Source organism: Polyodon spathula, unplaced genomic scaffold, assembly GCF_017654505.1.
Source record: "Polyodon spathula isolate WHYD16114869_AA unplaced genomic scaffold, ASM1765450v1 scaffolds_3118, whole genome shotgun sequence".
Classification (NCBI taxonomy): Eukaryota; Metazoa; Chordata; class Actinopteri; order Acipenseriformes; family Polyodontidae; genus Polyodon; species Polyodon spathula.
This window is the reverse complement of record NW_024474582.1, coordinates 30,439-48,673: the sequence shown is the minus strand read 5'-3', so window position 1 is coordinate 48,673 and position 18,235 is coordinate 30,439. Positions and strand designations below refer to the sequence as shown.

The 18,235-nt window shown below is 35.7% G+C and overlaps 2 protein-coding genes and 1 long non-coding RNA gene across 3 annotated transcripts; all 3 read left to right on the top strand.

Moving 5' to 3' along the window:
• Positions 1 to 499: 499 nt before the first annotated feature.
• Positions 500 to 5,050, top strand: LOC121311334 (transport and Golgi organization protein 1 homolog; the record flags this gene model as incomplete). Its single annotated transcript, XM_041243913.1, has 4 exons — positions 500 to 622; positions 2,728 to 2,833; positions 2,951 to 3,006; positions 4,934 to 5,050. Coding segments are annotated over 4 exons (402 nt in total), but the record flags the coding sequence as incomplete, so codon positions are not given.
• A 618-nt stretch (positions 5,051 to 5,668) lies between these two features.
• LOC121311336 lies at positions 5,669 to 9,180 on the top strand. The gene is made up of 5 exons (XR_005949189.1): positions 5,669 to 5,708; positions 6,002 to 6,037; positions 6,211 to 6,278; positions 8,870 to 8,970; positions 9,115 to 9,180. It is a non-coding gene; the product is annotated as an uncharacterized LOC121311336 (long non-coding RNA).
• Positions 9,181 to 10,650: 1,470 nt separating this feature from the next.
• On the top strand, positions 10,651 to 11,702 carry LOC121311332 (proline-rich protein 2-like). The gene is made up of 2 exons (XM_041243912.1): positions 10,651 to 10,915; positions 11,298 to 11,702. The coding sequence occupies exons 1-2, from the start codon at positions 10,663 to 10,665 to the stop codon at positions 11,648 to 11,650; spliced, it is 606 nt and encodes a 201-aa protein (XP_041099846.1). The 5' UTR covers positions 10,651 to 10,662; the 3' UTR covers positions 11,651 to 11,702.
• The last annotated feature ends 6,533 nt before the right edge of the window (positions 11,703 to 18,235 follow it).

Genomic DNA, 18,235 nt, shown 5'->3' with positions numbered 1-18,235 from the left:
TTTTTTTTCCAGTTGTCTGTGTGTGAGTTTCCCATAAGTTCTTCGCAGTCAAATTAATATTCTAAGAGTGCTGAACTGTCAAAGGTAAGTTGCAAAACATGTTTAATTTTAATTACAAATTTTGTATTCACTTTTGGTGATTAATAAACTCTTGCCTTGCATTGCTTGTAGCCTTTTAAACACAATATAGTATGTACTGGTTACTGCTGCCCAGAACTAATCAAAGTTCAATTTGACCAAGAACCACTATTTCTATCTGACTGTTACGCTTTGTGATTTAGGTACAAACTTGTTTGGAAGAGGCCAGACTAAAAGAAGCAGCAGTAAAAGCTGAACTGCAATCTGTGTTGAAAGAAAACAACACTTTAAAAGACAGTAAAAAAAATGTAAGTATCGAGATACAGGCGCAAATGCATTAAGTTACTAATTTTAATGCATTTCTTTGCACAGTGATTGTGAATTGTGTTAAAGAATTCATATTTGTTTCCCCCAATTTCAGCTATTGAAAGAGGCCAGAAGCTGGGAAGAGCAATACAGAGAACTTTCTGAGCAAATGAAAACACTCCAGAAGAGTCAGAAAGATTCAGAAGACACTATTGCATGTAAAGACAATGAAATAAAGGTGCTTCTTTTTTATGCTCTACCTAACATTATTTCCATTCTGAAACATGTAGTTAGGTGCACATTACTTTTTAGCTTCCACAGTACATCCCAATTATGATGAAACTTGGAACAGACATTCGTTAAATTATATTTAGGGCTTCTGTTCGGTTTTTATTCATTTTTCATTAATTTTTCGGTGCTTATTTTTAGCTATTATCAACTTTTATGTAAATCGTTTTTTTTTTTTTTTTAGCCCCGAAAAAAACGAACAATATATGGACGTACTGTAAGATGTCTAAAAAAAAGAACCAGTGTTGTACACAATTGTAGCGGTATGAACGGTGCATGTCCGTGGAAGAATAAGGAACAGACGGGCAGGTGTTGTTTAGGGGGGGGGGATTTCACAGGCATATTCCCGACTAGAACCCACAAAGACAACCAATCCGAATGTTTTTGTTACACTTCGCCACATTTTGCAATTCTGTTTTAACAAGGTATGTCATTGTGCTGAGGGCCACCTTAACGTTATCGAATTTTAGAACGCTCTCTTGTTAGGAGGTGAGATATAACCAATTATGACACAAAACTTTCAAAAGCGTCATCACAATGTTTAGGAGGTGATCTAAATCTTTTTAAATGCTGTCACTCAGTAGTTGGGGCTGGGTTTAAGTAATTCAGAACGAATCAATGTGAGATGCAAGTCAGAAAAGAGGGACTGCCATTGTGTTATTTTTTTTTATTTTTTTTCATAGGTTACTGTATTTTATTTATTTTGCCGTGCATTTCCCAGTCCAATGTATCGTTGTATGACTCATTGATAAAGGTCGCAAAAACAAGCACACAAACAACGGTATACGTGCAAAAGTAAAAAGAACAATTTGTCTTTTGTCTTCGGGATTAATAAAAACTGTTATACTTGACACAATCAATGTCATAGTGCCTATAGAAAGTCTAAATCCCCTTGAACTTTTTTCACATTTTGTGTGTGTTCCTCAGAGTTTCATGCATTTAAATAAGATTTTTTCCACTTATCTACACACCATTTTCGGAGTGACAAATTCCATTCTTTCAAAAATAACGGAAAAAAGTTATATATTAAAATACAAAACTGAAAGATCATAATTGGATAGTCTCCACCCCCCCCCCCCCCCCCCTAGGTAGAAGCATACTGTGGTTCTTCGAAACTTTTGTTGTTAATGTCGAAACTTTAGTACTCAGGTGATGTTAAATGTGGCTCACGGGCCACTTAAGTTGGTGTGTGATTTTGAAGGCGATTGGTTACACCTGAGCTATTTAGGATTGCTATTACAAGGGGGATGGACACTTATCCAACCCAGATATTTCATTTTTTATTCTTAAGTAATTTTCTACAAATTTTTATAATAGTTTTTTTCACTTGGAAATTGTGGGGTGGGATGTGTAGATAAATTAAAAAAATATATATTTTAAAATGTTTTAATTTCAGGCTTTAAGGCAACAAAAGGTGAAAATTTGAAATTTTTTTGAAAGGGGGTGTAGACTTTCTGTAAGCACTGTATAATGATACTGTGGTTGGATAGTTTTCACATGAAGGTTTTCACATGAATGCCTCTAGGTCTCAGAAACCCTTACTTGTATTTGTTTAAAATGACTTGAATAGGAGCTATTCCACATATTGGTAAATAAAGCCTCAACACTGATAGATTTAATACTTGTTAAAAGAAATGCCACCCATCTGTCACAAAATAAATGAATAAAGACGTTGACATGAACAATTTGTCTAATTAATAGGAAGTTTCTTATTTAGTAAAAAATATGGGTGAATTTAATGGGCACCTCCTTGTGCTGACAGTTACTTTCATCTTATTACAGATGTGCCAATGTAAATTACCTTTGTGGTTGAATAAATGTATTGGTGTATCGCGCAAATGTTTTTTGAGGTTTATAGGTTGAAAGTGTATGGAAACTGTAAAAATAATACTGCTGATTGAAAATGAAGTATAAACATGCAGCACTCCTCTTACCCTCTCCAGTGACTCTTGTTCAAGGGTAGTTTATGTATGGTACTTCCATACAGCATCTTGCATATTCCAGTGCTTACATTGTGTGTTTCCGGCTGTTAAGTTGTATATTTTATTTTTGTAGGTTTTGTCCGATTGCATTACTGAGTTAAGACAGCTTGAAACCGAAGCTAAATGTGAGACTGTGGAGTTGCAGAAAGGAGATGCCAAGTCCAATGAAGAAACTCAAGGTGATTTGTTTGACTATGTTAACATTCCTATAGGTCTATATTGTAAAAATATGTCCAATTTATGTAGTAAATTAGTGTTTTACAATATGCACAATTTTAAATCAAGATTACTTTCAGGTAAAAAGAATGATGCCATGAAGAACAAGATAAAACAGATGACGGACGTGTCACGGGTAAGTCTGACTTTCTTTCATTGACCAATAAATGTCTACTACTCAATTGTCTCTTCAGTATTGATGTATTCTAGCAAAATAAACCAGATACATTTTGTACAGTAACTTACTATACATTGTCTAGTTAAGGATGCACTTCTTATGTTGCCATTTTTTTGACCAAAGGTTTGTATCTACAGTTACATATTATTGGTTCACTATTTGCTGTGGACAACACACATCCCCTGTTTACACGAGCCACTTTTAGACTGACCGAGACGGCTTGGGTCTTTTTTTCTTTTTTTGTAATGGTCTGTTTTTTGATTTACTGTGAATGCAGTGGTCCCCATACACTCATGGGCAACGCCCCCACTGTCAACATCAAACAGGCACAGACAACAGCAACAGGAAGTTGGCATTCTTACTCTGATAACAACCAAAAATGTATTTGACAGAATGCTGAGAGAGTTTTATAATGTGAAAAAACATTTTATAATTCATGTGGGATAAAAGTGAAACAAGCCTACTTGCCATAAAACTTGGTTAGAAATAATACTTTTCACACATCTACAAACGTAGCCTGTGATCGTATTTTGATACCTATCAATATGAAGAAATGTTTGGTTTTTATGGGTATCCAGCTAGAATTAAGCAAGTCATTACAGTAAAGTTGCTAAGAAAATGAAAGGTTTCCTTCACACAGTGGATACAGTCTTTTGTTTAAAAGCACTGTGCTTTTCTGCAGGTAGTGCTTGTTTAATTATGTACACCACAGCACTAACAGTTATACAATTTGAAAAATAAAGCTGCAAGCTTGTGGACGTTTTAATCAATTTAAATGTGCAGGCTTTATGTTTTAAATGTGTCATTGTAAGTGTTTTAGCATTCATTTTTTGTCCCAGTCAGAAACAGTACAATTGTTAAATCGTCCCTATTTTGCAATTCATAAGTGTAAAAAAAATGCATGTGTTGGCATAGCTACAAAACCGTTAATGTTGTGTTCAAATTGACGTCTCAATAAACAACCCACTCAACCACGGTGAAGTGTGACTGTTATTGCCAGTCAATATCTGCGAAAAAAATTAAGTTATGCAATACTTGAGAAGTATTTACGTGACCCAAATTAAAACCATTAATTAAGGACTTAACACGACAATATATGACAATAAAAATGCCGAAGTCTCACAACGATACAGCACGGCATTCAACTCTGTCTTTCTATAAGGGAGTAAAAAGGAGAACTTTAGACTATTCTGGAAATCTGATAACCCTAGATATGTATATATAAAGCACTAGCTTCAGGTCCAAAAGCACTTTACTTTTAAACAAAGGACTGTATTCACCCCCTACAAGGACATCTTTTGATCTGTATTTTAAATAGTATCATCAACAGTACCATGATGCATTGTTAGTATGTGGTAAATAACCTTGAGTGCTGGGGGAGAATGGACACAATTGAAAGTCACATAGGGGAAAAAGGGGTGATTTGATATGACGTCATCAGGCACGCATTACAGTTCAGGGGTTATGCCTGCGCAGACTGGGCCAAAACCGTCTCAGGCCTGTGCTCAAGTGTAAACAGGTGGCTCAAATGATAATCTTCTAAGCTGATCGACTCTGAGCCAGGAAGTTGTAAGTGTAAACGTACTAACACTGTATTGGAATCGTTGGAAACTGAAGTTTGAATAGATCCTAGGGCAGTCTCCCGTCTAATTATTATTATTATTATTATTATTATTATATTATTATATTATTATTATGTATTGTTATTCTAGATTAACTTATTTTGTTTAATAGACAGTTTCACAATCAAAATATTTGACTTCCTGAGGTTAGATAGTATAAGATTTGTGCTAATTGTTTTATAATTAGGATTCCAGCTGTAATCTATGGCTGTTTCATAATACATGTGATTTTGTTTTTTTTCTTACATTTATTTTTTATATAGATAAAGACAACTCTGACAATTGTTGAAGGAGAACGAGACCGATATAAGGCAAAACTACTGGCTGAAGAAAATTCCAGACACCAACTGGAAGGTAGCTTGTATATTTGTTCATGCTGAATGTTTCTACTCTAAACCCATTCTAGAATAGTATTTAAATCCAGACTGTTTTTCAGAGCAAATACAAAAGCTGGAGCATGGTCATGCTGCTTTGAAAAGCGAGAAGTCCTGTCTCGAAATTGAATTCAAGACCATGGAACAGAAACTGGACATCATGGATAAGTTGTACCAACAGAAAGAGAATGCACTCCAGCAGTGAGTATTCAAGCATCTGTGTGCTGGTAAATTGTTGGGAGAGGACAGTGGTTCAATTCATTTCCTAACTGTTTCAAATTATATTTGACCCCCTTGAGGAATAGCCTTGATTTGTTTAAACTGCATCACAGTCGTTTAATACAGTAAATAGGGCCCTGTACGGTTTAACGTCAGCCTCAGTTTGTTACATTTAAAAAGGACTACAGACACTTAAACAGTATGTAATGGGATAACTACAGATTTGTATAATATTTGCAACACTTAAAAGGGAATGATAGGGGAATGCTTGCTTCTTTACAGAAAACTAACACAGGAAGAGTATGAGCGTCGTGAAAAGGAGCAGAAACTATCTGAAGTCGATAGCAAGGCTGTGCAAGCACGAGAGGAATTAAAGATTTACAAGCAAAGAATTCAAGAAATCGGGGAGGAATTACAAAAAACAGACCGCTTTTATAAAATTCAGGTATGTTTGTTTCAGAAGGTGTATTTTTTTTTGTTTTGTTTAGTTTCTTTTGTTGTGTCAAACACATCAGATCCAACTCGGGATACAATTCTATTATGTAGCTAAAATGGTCACTTGTTGTCCAATGTATTTCTGAGAAATACACATTTTTATTGGTAATCTGTAAAAGGAAAAAAAAAAAAAGGCTAATTGAAATGAATTGTGGTTTATTTGCTTTTGACCTATTGCTTGCAATTTATCTACGTTTTTTTGACTGGCTTACCAATTTATTTTTTTCTTTTTCTTTTTTTAAGATTGCATCTCATGAAAAGAAAGCACATGAAAACTGGGTAAGTGTTAAATGCCATCCATATATATTAAACACAAGTGCTTAATTTAGACAAACGCTATGACTAGAAATAATTGAAAAATACTTGAAAAAACGTTTGTAATTTCATTTTAATTAATATTTCTTAATGGTAAAATGGCGTAATACTAACCATTTTGACTTTATTTTCAACAGCTTAATGCACGAGCTGCTGAAAGGACTTTAGTGGAAGAGAAGAGAGAAACTTCAAACCTAAGACAAAAGTGAGTTGCATCCAAATTGAATTTTGGGAATTCTGTGTGTTTGTAATATCGTTTCACACTAAACGTAATACCCTAAAGCAGTGGTTCACAATCTATGGTCCACGGACCACTGGTGGCCCCCTTCAGTTGGTCCTTTGAAAGCTTACATAATTACTGAAAGGAAGCGGCAGCATAGTTTATAGATCCCATTGCAAACCCAAAATTTGAGACCTTAAAAACTCAGCTACAGAAGCATAAAGATGAATACATGGAGGACATGATCCAAATTAAAAAAAAGGTCAAACTTCCACGTGTTGTGTTGAGCCTAGTTTTGGAGTGTCTAAATGTATTCTTTACTAGGAGTTTTCTTGCATTGTGCTCATGTGCACTCCACACAGCAATTTGTAAAGTGAGGGATAACACATGACAGGGCGTGCGCTGCATCACATTGACTTAAGGCAGTATTTGGGTTGGAGGCATGAAGTGAAGCTGAGTGCCTTCAGCTAACAAAGCTGTTAATGCAACACAGCACACAATTCCTGGAGTGTGTTATCACGCTTATAAAACAGATACAATAAAAAAAAAATAAAACGGATCCAATAAAAAAAAAGGAAAGATTGTTATATATCCTTCCACTTGGAGGAAAGCAGTTTTCCCAGTGGTTTTATTTGGTGCAAGCATTAATCTGGAGGGCTTTCAATGTTTCCATTTATTGTAATTAAAGTGAATGAAGCCTCCGTGCTGGTCTCAATCTCTGTGTGAACAGAGCTGACATAACCCATTAACCTTGTTAGTGACCAAGCATTTAAAAATGCCAATCATGTATTTTTGTTGATAATGAAAAGATACAGAAAAGGAGGCAAAGGAAAAGTTGACTATTTCACATTACAAAAACACATTAATGGCATTTTTAAACACTTGATCACTAACAGGCTATCATTGCGGTTTATGCTGGCACTGTTTACGGAGCAATGAGACCAGTATGGAGGCTAACATAACACAATTTAATAGCCTACTCTAGACCAGCAGAATTACACACTGAAGCATAGAAACTTTTTTTTTTTAATTTTTTTTTTTTCTCAGTCAATCTGTGTTTAACTTTTGGGGTTTTTGAAAAAAAAACTTTTTTTAAAAACCCCAATTTTAAAATAACTTTGCCCACAGAAACAGGCCCACCCAGCACATTAAAACAAAGGAAGGCAAACGGTTCTTTTAATATTAGTGATATTTTCCTGTGCGCTTATTTTTCAGTAAGCTATACGGTTTATTGTGTGGTCCGTCGAGATTTAAAAAAAAAAAAATTAAATAAAATAATCATCCAGTGGTCCGCGAAAAATACGTTTGAGAACCACTGCCCTAGGGAGAGTGCCATCTGCTACCGTTCTTCACACCAGAGGAAAATCTTATCAAAGTAATTCATTGTGTATCGAGTAATCCTCAAAACAGAATGAATTGCTTTGTGATTTAAAACAAAAGTGTAATAGGTGTAAAATACCTCACTTCCTAGTCAATACCAAAAATTCATACCATAGCAAATACCTAGCATCTACTAAACTGATACTTGCATACATTTTGTCATAAAAAGCATACACTAACAGGGTTTTCAGAATATTGTAATTCACTAAATTTAGCTCTCCACATTGTGCTATTACAAATATCTAAAATATGTCACTGTGCTTGCTGTGGTGTATTTACTATTGAAAATAGCAGAATGAACATGCTGCAATTTGAACTTCATAGTTTTGTTTTTCAGTAAAAAAAAAAAAATGTAACAGACAGGTCTTCTGACTGGTATGTACGACAGCCTTAGTAAAGTTGCAGTCCCCAATTCCACACACATTTTCAGCCAGTCTTGTATTGCAGGGGCCTTGATACTCCAAAGTCAATTTGTTGATCTTGTCTTGCTGTGAGCAGAGCTGAAATAAAGCTCTTTCATTGCACTAATGGAGTATCTTATCTGACTCTACAATCAGTCAACTACTAGTCTAGCACATGCTTAGACCAAGCACTAGTCTAGCCAGAATGCACCATTCTAATTCTGTTTTTCAGACGCTACATGTCTAGCACATGTTTAAATTATCCAAAATTGCGCCAGAATGAACCATTATAATAATTGTGTGCAGGAGGTGCAACCACCTGAGGGGTGCAGGCCCCCCCCCCCTACACACACTTCCTCCACTCTGCACTAATAGTGAACTGTAATTAAATTGCTTAGTGCTTCTTTCTCTATGAGCATAAGGTTCATTCCACTTTGTTTCTGTTTTTTGTTTTTGCACTGATTATATTGAGGTGTATGTGCTAATAACACAGAAGTCTGCTTTTTGAAGGAAATATTTTTGTTAAATACACTGCAAGTTCTGGACCTGGTCCCTTCTGGGAATGCAACAAGGAGTGATTGCACATTCTCATTATCACTTTACACAGCTGTCAAGTTCAACTATTGGTATCATCCGGTTTAAAAAAAAAAAAAAAAATAAAATACTGGTTAGCAGGCATATTTGTTGTAAGTTCAATCCATGTGTAATGCATTCTTTTGCATTTCTATTATTATTTCTAGGAAATAAGTGTATTTGAAATTATGGCTAGTGAATCATTCTTTCTATTTTCCCCAGACTTGTTGAAGTTAATGATAAACTCAAAGAAATCCAAAGAACTTCCCTAATTAAATCAACCCCTGGCCGCCCAGATAGACAGATCCCACCACCACATAGAGGTAAGATTGGGTTGTTACATTTTCACATTTTCACTAATGAGACCAGCGTTATTTTTTTAAAACTAATATTTTTCCCTTTGTGTTTTTAGGTTCATATCACCTTGATCATATGATATGGTAATTGTATTTTCTTTTTAAAACCAGGCACACTGAACCATAACAACTGCTACGGCCCACCTCCTCTGAGTGGAGGTGACCCTTCACACCCACCAATGATTGAGGGCCCTGGGCACCCTCATTCTGCTCCTGTGGGCAGAAGAGAACCCTTCGGTAAGTCAGGTAGTCTAACCAGTAGAATTGTAACCCTTACCATAAAAACTTTTTAAAACTACTTTTTTATTCCAAATAATTGAATACATTGTAGAGATGCTTCTCTGTATACACAACTGTATATGTTAAGAGCAATTCAGTTTTTCAGTTGGAGATGCCAAATGATAGGCAGAAGGATTCTAAGACAACCATTATTCAAGTTTGAGACATACTCACTGCAATGACTGTATTTATAATTATCTAACAAATTGTTTGAACACTTCCTACCTGCTGCTGATCTACTGTTCACGTTCCAAACACAGATCGTGCGGTACTGTAACCCCTGCTTCTAATCTTCATATACGTACAGCACTTGCTCATTTTATTTTCTAAACCAAAAAAGTAAGGTTGCAACCTCTTCCCAAAAGGATTTTTTTTTTTTTTTTTTGCACACCTGCAGGGTATATTGTGTCATTTTCAAAAATGTATTCACCTGGTCCCACCCCAACAAGTTTGTTGAAAATAAATGCTAATTTCCTCCAAATCAAAACATTGCTCAATGAAATACTTAATTCACAATTCAGATATGTAGATGTATATCATTTTAAAATGACATACTGTCCAAGAAGTCCTAAAACTATTTTAAATTCACTTTAAAATGTGTTCATTTTAAACTTGACATTTTTCTGTGGCAAAATTGTTTTTGTCACGTACATTTTGTTAAAAGAATCCATCTTGCATTATGTTAACATTTAATTCCTTTCACAGGTCACATGGATGGTCAATTTGGTCCAAGAAGACCCCCACCTGAAACTTCCACACGATTTTCTGGCCCTGAACGTGGACTTCCACCTCCATTTAGAGCAGGTATGCTCATGCAAGATACTATGCTTTTTTTTATTTATTTATTTTACAGAGAACTGTATTATGTTGGCCTGAATTGTAACTAACTCATAAGTACATTTTATTTATGTTCTAGATGTTGGAGAATGTGCCCCACCATTGATTTCTAGTGGCCCAAGGACTTCCTCGCCTAGCATTCCATTGGATGACTCGGTAAGTCAGCGAGATGGTTTGATAACTAGTAATACAACATAAGTTGTCTCTTCTTGTATCTCTGTCCTGTATTTTTTCTTTCTTCATTCACTTTTTCCTCTTCTGTTCAAAAGCAAATCCCTGTTGAACCTCAGGCTTTATCTTCTTCCCCACCAAAAGAACCAGCTACTGTGAGTATACAGAGCAGGGTTGCATGGTGTATGTAACTAATTGTGGGGACTGATATGCTTTATAAAAATGTATGTATTTATATGGGGAGCACACCAGAAATGTGGATTATAACATACATCACTAACGGAAGAGGGCATGGTTCAACAGCTTTTCCCAAGTGCACCTGCTTTGTTTAAATTAAGCCAAGTAATTGATTTTTTTAATTCATTTTTTTAGATGAACTCTAAAGCTGAAGATGCACCATCATTTCCAGGGGCTCCGATCATGAATTCACCAGTGACCGGTCCTGCACATCCACCACCATCAAAAGGATTTGCCCCTCCACCAATGACCAGACCTCCCAACGGATATGGCCCTCTGCCCTTCGCTGGGCATCCTCTACCTGTCCCAGGCCCTCGCTACAGACCTCCACATCCAGTTAGAGGACCCTATGGTCGCATGCTATATGGACCTGCTCCACCCTGGAGTGGTAATACTTTAAGCATTTTTTGTATACCACATTTATTCATGTGATTAATTAGGCAATGTTTTTTGTAACTGGAATATCTCAGTCATGGCTAATTATTTGTACCAGGGCTTTATAAACTGTAGGTGAATTTTAGTTCATTAAGGATCAGTTTCACCCGTCAGTTGCCATTTCTTAGTGTGATCAGTCTAGGTGTTAAAAAATAAATAAATAAATAAATAAATAAAATCCTTTTTGGAAAAGTGCCAGGGAATATAAATGGTATAACCCCAACTTTGAAAGTCCATAAGCATTATAAACAATTTTATAACAGTATATTTAATCTCAGTATCTTTGCATCACAAAATCCCTAAAACCTTTTTTTTTTTTTTTTAAATATCTCTAGGTTGTGGACCACCTCCACCGCACAGAGACTATTGGCCAGGACCTCCCCCTCCATTTGGCTTAAGGGATTTTGCACCTGGAATGAGAGACTTGCCCTCTGGTTTTCCACCACCACATGGACCTTGGGACTATCCCTTTCCACCCAAAAACATGCTTCCTGGGACTGTTCCTCCACCAGGCATGAGAGACTATCCAGGCCCACAAGGTCCACCACCACAGATGGGTCCCAGAGACTTCAAAGCAGGCCCCCCAGTACCACAACAGATGAGCCCAAGGGACTATCCTCCAGGCCCTAGTTTGCCACCACAACAGATGCAACCCGGAGACTTCTCAAATTCACAGAATGGGCCATAAATTTCACCTAATGGTGGTATTTTATTCAACTAAGCAGAGCAAAAAACTGTTTCTGTTCTTTTATTTTTAAATTCTGTACAATAGTAAAAAATAAATTCATTATTATACTGATGTCTTGTCAAACTGTGTTTGGAATTCAAGCAAATCTTAAATGAAAACATAGATCACTTCTGTGTGGCCTATTACTGTGCAATACATATTTCAATGCAACAATAGGTCAACATCGAAATAACTTCAGTCAAGTGGCAAGATAGGGAACAAACCTTTAGGTAGTTTTTCCAGAAGTTTTTGAATTTCTATGTCCACGTTAAAATGAATGTATGTATCTTCCTTTCGTGAAACCAAGGGAGTGTCTTGCATATGGTTCAAATCAATCCCATTCAAATTTGTCTGAAAAAATATCTATTTACTGAAAATTAAAACAGCATCACAAAATGATAGTGTTCAGCTACAAATGTTGCTGACTGAAGGTTGTGTCAACTAATTTCAATACAAGTAAACATTATTAACATAGTAATATGGTCTCATGTTGAAGTGGTTTAAATGGTAAACAACAGAGGTGTTGTCTATCAAACCCCTCCAAGTGGGATTTAGTGCCTAGTCAGAGCAAGACTGATCAAGCACCTGTATTCCTGTCCAATTTGAAATTTCATAACTACAATCACCAAAAAGTGTGTAATCTGCATAACAAAAAAATTATAATCTGTATATCAAAAAATGTATTTCAAAAACTAACATTTGTTACACGGACAAACTAAGACTGTTTATAAATGTCTAATAAAATAGTATTATTGTTGATTAATATAAACCCTTTTATTAGAACAGCCTAACAATTGTAGAGTATGTTCTGAATCACAAGCCAAAATATTTAGAAAAAATAAAAGCCACCCTTCATGCTAACGCTCATGTAGGGATCAAAGCATTGTCCAGCATCTGAGTCTAAACTAGTCTATATTAATTGTAAGTAGTGTCATTTCTGGTTCAGAAGGTAACCATGGTAACAAAGTGCCTGACAATGAAAACAAATCATTTTGCATTAGGCAAATAGAATCACAGTTTGCATCAAAAAGTCATTATTTACAGATTACTCGTGCCCCTCACAGCAATACAAGGTTACTAAGATGTCAACCCTAATGACTAATTAATGTTGAAAACAACAAAAAGCATTAGAATATATATTCACAATAGAATTTTTTTTTAGCAATTAATTACATGTATCTCGTAGGTTTAAGGACAAACAAATGTATTCCACAGTATTTACATTATGTACTGCAACAATATACTAAACAGTACGAGAACAAACAGCCAATGCAAGAGCATTCCAAAAAAAATGTATAGCACAATATGAACAATGTTACTATACCTTCGAAAGCTCCGATGAGTGCAACAGGAGGTTAGGAGAGTGAATGATGAAGCTACGTGCAGGACCAACCAAAAACAGCATGAAACAAAACAGTCACATATTACACAGCAGTATTAGTACTGCAACTAAATCAGACATGATATCAATACTGTATTTCTCAATCTTCAATTTAATGCATGCCAGTTAAGATTTCTGAAAGCCTATTACACATATTGCTTGGATCTAGTTCCTAATAGTAATAGCAGTTTAATGTATTTGTTAAAATTGTAATATCTGTGTAGTACCTTCCAACAATTATCTTTAGCAGTCTCAGTGTTTCATTTTTTGATAAATATAATTCTCTCCAATTTGGAATGTCCAAGAATTTTTTTTGGTGACTCAGCACAGCCAGGATGCAAACCTGAGCTGTATGCCTCTCCCTGCATACCACACAGCTGTGCTTTTACCAGGGGAGCCACTCGGGGGACCCCAGCAGTTTTTAGGCAACCATTTTACTGTATTTTCAATAATGCTAAAGCTAGAGAAAATCCTTACCTCAACAACAACCACTTTAGATCCCTTGTGAATAATAATAATAATTTTACCAGGCACTCTTGTGGTGAAGGAATCTGGTGATCCTGCTCCAGCATCCTCCTCTTCCTGTAACTAAATTCTCTCCTCACCAAGTGCTAAAATCTTCCTTTAAATAAAAGGAAAAAAATTCAAATGCATTATATATTTTTTGCAATAAATACAGTTTATACCTCTGTATGAAAAGCCCACACTTTGCTTATCCAGTCTACTTTAATGATTAACAGCCCAGTGCCTGGAGGTTACTTTTTCAAATGATAATGGTCAGTTTTGGTGATTTTTCTAGTCTTTCTATAGATGCTAAAACATAATGCACTTTTGCACCCTAGACACTTTTTGATTTTGGGGAAAGTCAGGGCAGGTTTGTACACTTATGTAATTCATTATCAAAGTAGTGATAATGAATGCAAGCGATGCAGGTAAGCATTTAATAGCAACTTTTAAAGTTTCCCTGTATGTTTTCTATGATCCCACAGTGGATCACTGTATTGCACTGAGTTTTGTACACTTCCACTAGTGACCTCTGTTATGTGCATAAATAAGCCAGAAATAACTTCATTTGAGTCTTACCTGCAATGCAACAAAGTATTACAAATATATATTTAAAAACAAATGTAAAACAGGTGACTAATCTTAAAATTACCTTACAGGGACTGGCTGAACATTAAAAGGAAAATCTTTGCTAAAAGTCAGAATATTTAATGACTGTTGATAAAGAGAAGACACATAAAATGAAATTTAAGGTTTTTTGACTGTACATAAACTACATTATAAAGTAATCTATACATTGATCACACGTCTCGGTTGCACCTGTGTCCTGTCAATCAGAAGTAGAGAAACAATTGGGAACACACTGATCGCTATGGCAATTCTTAATAAGGATGCCAGGTTAACCTTCAATATTCCAATCAAAAGCTGCCCAAGAACTCTGGTCAGAACACCTTACCCTCCCAAAAGAGACTCTCGTTACACGCTGCCACTCTGTCTATTGCTGTACCATTAGGGTGGTGCGATTCCACTGAATATCTATCCCCAACATTGTATTGCTGCATCATTTAAAATAGCGTTAAAAAAAAAAGAGAAATTTCAAAAAAGGACGCCAAGATGAGTTTTTAAATAGGACAACATCATCATTTGTAAACTGGAAACACTAAATCATAAGATATGGCAGTTGTAAAAAATAAAATGAATAGCAATTTACCAAATGTTTAAACTTCATTTTTTTTGTTACAATGTTTTTATTATGCTGGCTCTGTTTTTGTAATGTAATACTTGCATACAGTTCAGTTTAAAAAGTACATACTAGGTTCCAGTTTTCCAAATCTTCCAGCTTGAACTCTTCAGGATGGGTGGACTACATTAAAGGAAACAGAAAGACAATACATCACATACATCACCCCCAATAATGCCATTCTGTACTGGAAACAAACTTGTTTTATGTGACAGTCATTATTCAGTCTTACTACAGTACAGGAAGTGGCTAGTAAAAGGGTACAGCTTTAATCTAAAGCACTGTATGTGAAAAACAGCATATATGCTAAGGGCTGGAACATCTAATACATTTACAATCATGTATTTATATCTACAATGACTGTACTGATTTGTTTCTTCTGATTTTGCAAATTAAAAAAAAAAAGTCAAAATTAATCTGACACATACCTCCAAAGCTGCACTCCGCAATTCAAGGCATGTTGCAACTTTCCCTAATGTTTTCTGCAAAGAGAGAAAAACATAAATCCCAAGACTGATGTAATTATACATGTATAGAGCTGTTTTAGGGGTTGTGGTCTATTTTCTTTGAGGGCATGTACGCACATCCTCTGTACTGGGAGATCCTTTGAATCTCCCCGAGAACTGTTTCTATGCTATGTTACAGTGAAACTGGAATGCATCCGTTTACTTGGTGGCTGCCCTCACTCACTGTCAGAGGTTTATTGGCTGGTAAAAGCAGGGAAGCATTTAACAGATTTGTTTATTTTTATTCTTCAAAGCACTGTTTAAAAAAAGATACAGGGACACAAGTAGTGTAATCAGAAATAAAGTAGCCTAACTCTCATTCTGTATTTATCTTTACAAATGTGTACTTGTTTGTATTATATGAAGAACCTTAGCAGTGCATGTGTAACAGGTAGCTGTCACCTTTGGCTATCTTCTTCCTGGACTACACCACCTGGTGGTTGGCTAGTGAGCACCAACTCACTGGGAAATACTTCCCCTAGTAGTACTACACAGAAGACTTCACACTCAGGTAAGTACCAATTACTTCTAAACACTTTCTTTTCTCAACGCAGGTTCCTTTCAATCTGGGGTCCACACACCAGATGCGCAACAAAGAGGCACGCAAGTGGCAAATAGTAAAAGAACTTTGATTGCGGTAGAAAAATCTGAATATTAAAACAATACTAAAAGATGTTAAAAAGCCAGTCGGAAGCAGCCCCACAATGGAACCGGAGCCGAAGGTCACGCAAAAGCTTTTATCGAAGATGGTCAAGACAACAGGAACCACAGTCCGGAGTCCCTCCACGAGCAAGAAAGTGCATCGCCTCGTCTGGATTGGCTTCTGCTGCGCTGCCAGTCTCCCAAAGCCTCAATCACCACTGCAGCCCCCCTGGGAGAGAAGATAGAGAGGAACGAAAACAAGAGTAAGAAGAGGAAAAGAATATAGGGAACTGGGTAAGGAGTAGTTCACACATATATAAAAATGGGTCTCGCCGTGGAATCAGGAACCTCCGTCTCCAGTAAACGTGTTCCTTGTATATTCTATGGGGTGCGGTGCAGTTGCAATCGCGGAAGATCACCACAAAGCAGCAGACCATCAGACAGGTCCCGCTGTGCAAAAACAAACCTTCCGAAAAAATATCCAAGTGAAATATCACTGAGAAGCAGAGAACACCAGAGGGCGCCCCAGACAACAAAATAAGTAGTCAATAGTATCAGGTTTGTGTGTACCACATATATATATATATATATATATATATATATATATATATATATATATATATATATATATATATATATATATATATATAATCAAAATAAGGAGTATAATAATTTCGATGAACTAAGAAAACCAGTTCAACTGCAATAAAAACAGCACCCCAGCCTCGCTACCTTAGAGAACATTCCCAATTCCACCTGCAGCGTAATCAGGCTGTATTGCGTTTATACGTCGAAACCCGCTTCTTTATTTGCTGTTAATCTTTTAGTTATAGTCAGCTCGATCCCTATACCTAGGTCTCTTTTACCTCTACTGCTCAATCTGTCCCGTCCTTTTCCTGAGTGAGCTTTGAGTTTTGTCTCAGGACAAAGCAATTACATATCAATATTTATGATATGAAAAGTCCAATATTAGATACAAATATTGTAAAAAAAAAAAAAAAAAAAAAAAAAAAAAAAGTTATAAATTAAATTAAATGTAAGGCTGTAATTTAGTTTTCCCAAAAGGGGAAAAGCTTAGTCTTTCGAATCAGATCTCTTCCCTTTGATCAAATGAAAAATACTCAGTTTTGTACAGTGAAACAGCGCCCCCGCAAAAGTAGAAACCTACCTTTTGATCTTCTGTTAAATGTAAAGAATTGGATGACTGAACCTCTTTCTGTAGCTGCCTTGCTAATCTAAATAAAAACCACAAACACTTGTATTAATAAAGTGTCGTATGACAGCTATGGTGGATTACTCCATCACAGTACAACATCACTGTCATGTTTCCAACACACGATACCGACTACGTTGCCAGTTCAATTAAAAATGTTATATATTTGTGATGGTAGCAGAGGGAGGTATATGATCTGAAATATCTGCTCTGTATAGTAGTACAGTAAACTAAATAAATCTCCTTAGTTACAAATTGTGTTTTTGTTTTGTGTTTGTATTTATGAAAAGCTAATGTTTACACATTGGTTAAAACGGTAACCAGTTTTGGTCTTCTCTTTTCTAACAATAAAACCTTGTGCAATAAATAGCTCATGCAGCAAGGAAGTTCTGTGAACCTATTCAAAACCTAAAAGAAGTTACAAGAGAATCCCAAAATATATATGTGGTCTGGCTTACTTTCACACTGCTTTACTGCACTGGGACTATCTGAATGGAAACTTAAAAGCCAGTGTGTTCACCCAGTAGCTAAAATGTTTCTATTTGCTAATTGCTATGTATATTGCACTGGAATATAACCCTTCAAAACTGTTTTTTGTTTTCTTTTTAATCAACAAGTCTGTATCATTAGTTCCTTTTGAAAAGTTAATGTGATCAGAATAACCTAATCAAAAACCACTGTAATTACTATACTGGACTGTGGATCAGGGTAAACAACATAACCACCAAAATTTTTTTTTTTTTTTTTTTTTTTTTAAATAACAATATAAATTTCACACTAAAGCTGAAAAAGGTAGCATGGGTTAGACATATAGAATTGAAACACCTGCTATCAAACACTTGTGTAAATGATCTGTTTACAGATTAAAAGTGTCTGAGGAAAATAAAAAAAATGAATGAAAGGCTAAAGCTAAGCAGGTAGGACACACATAGGAATTGTGTTTTATTATGGACACTGTACCTTCAAGCTGTTATTTGCTATTTTGTTTTTTTAAATAAGTTTTGACTTATCTAGCATACAAATTAGAGTCAGTGGGTCAACAATATCAACTTTCACTTCA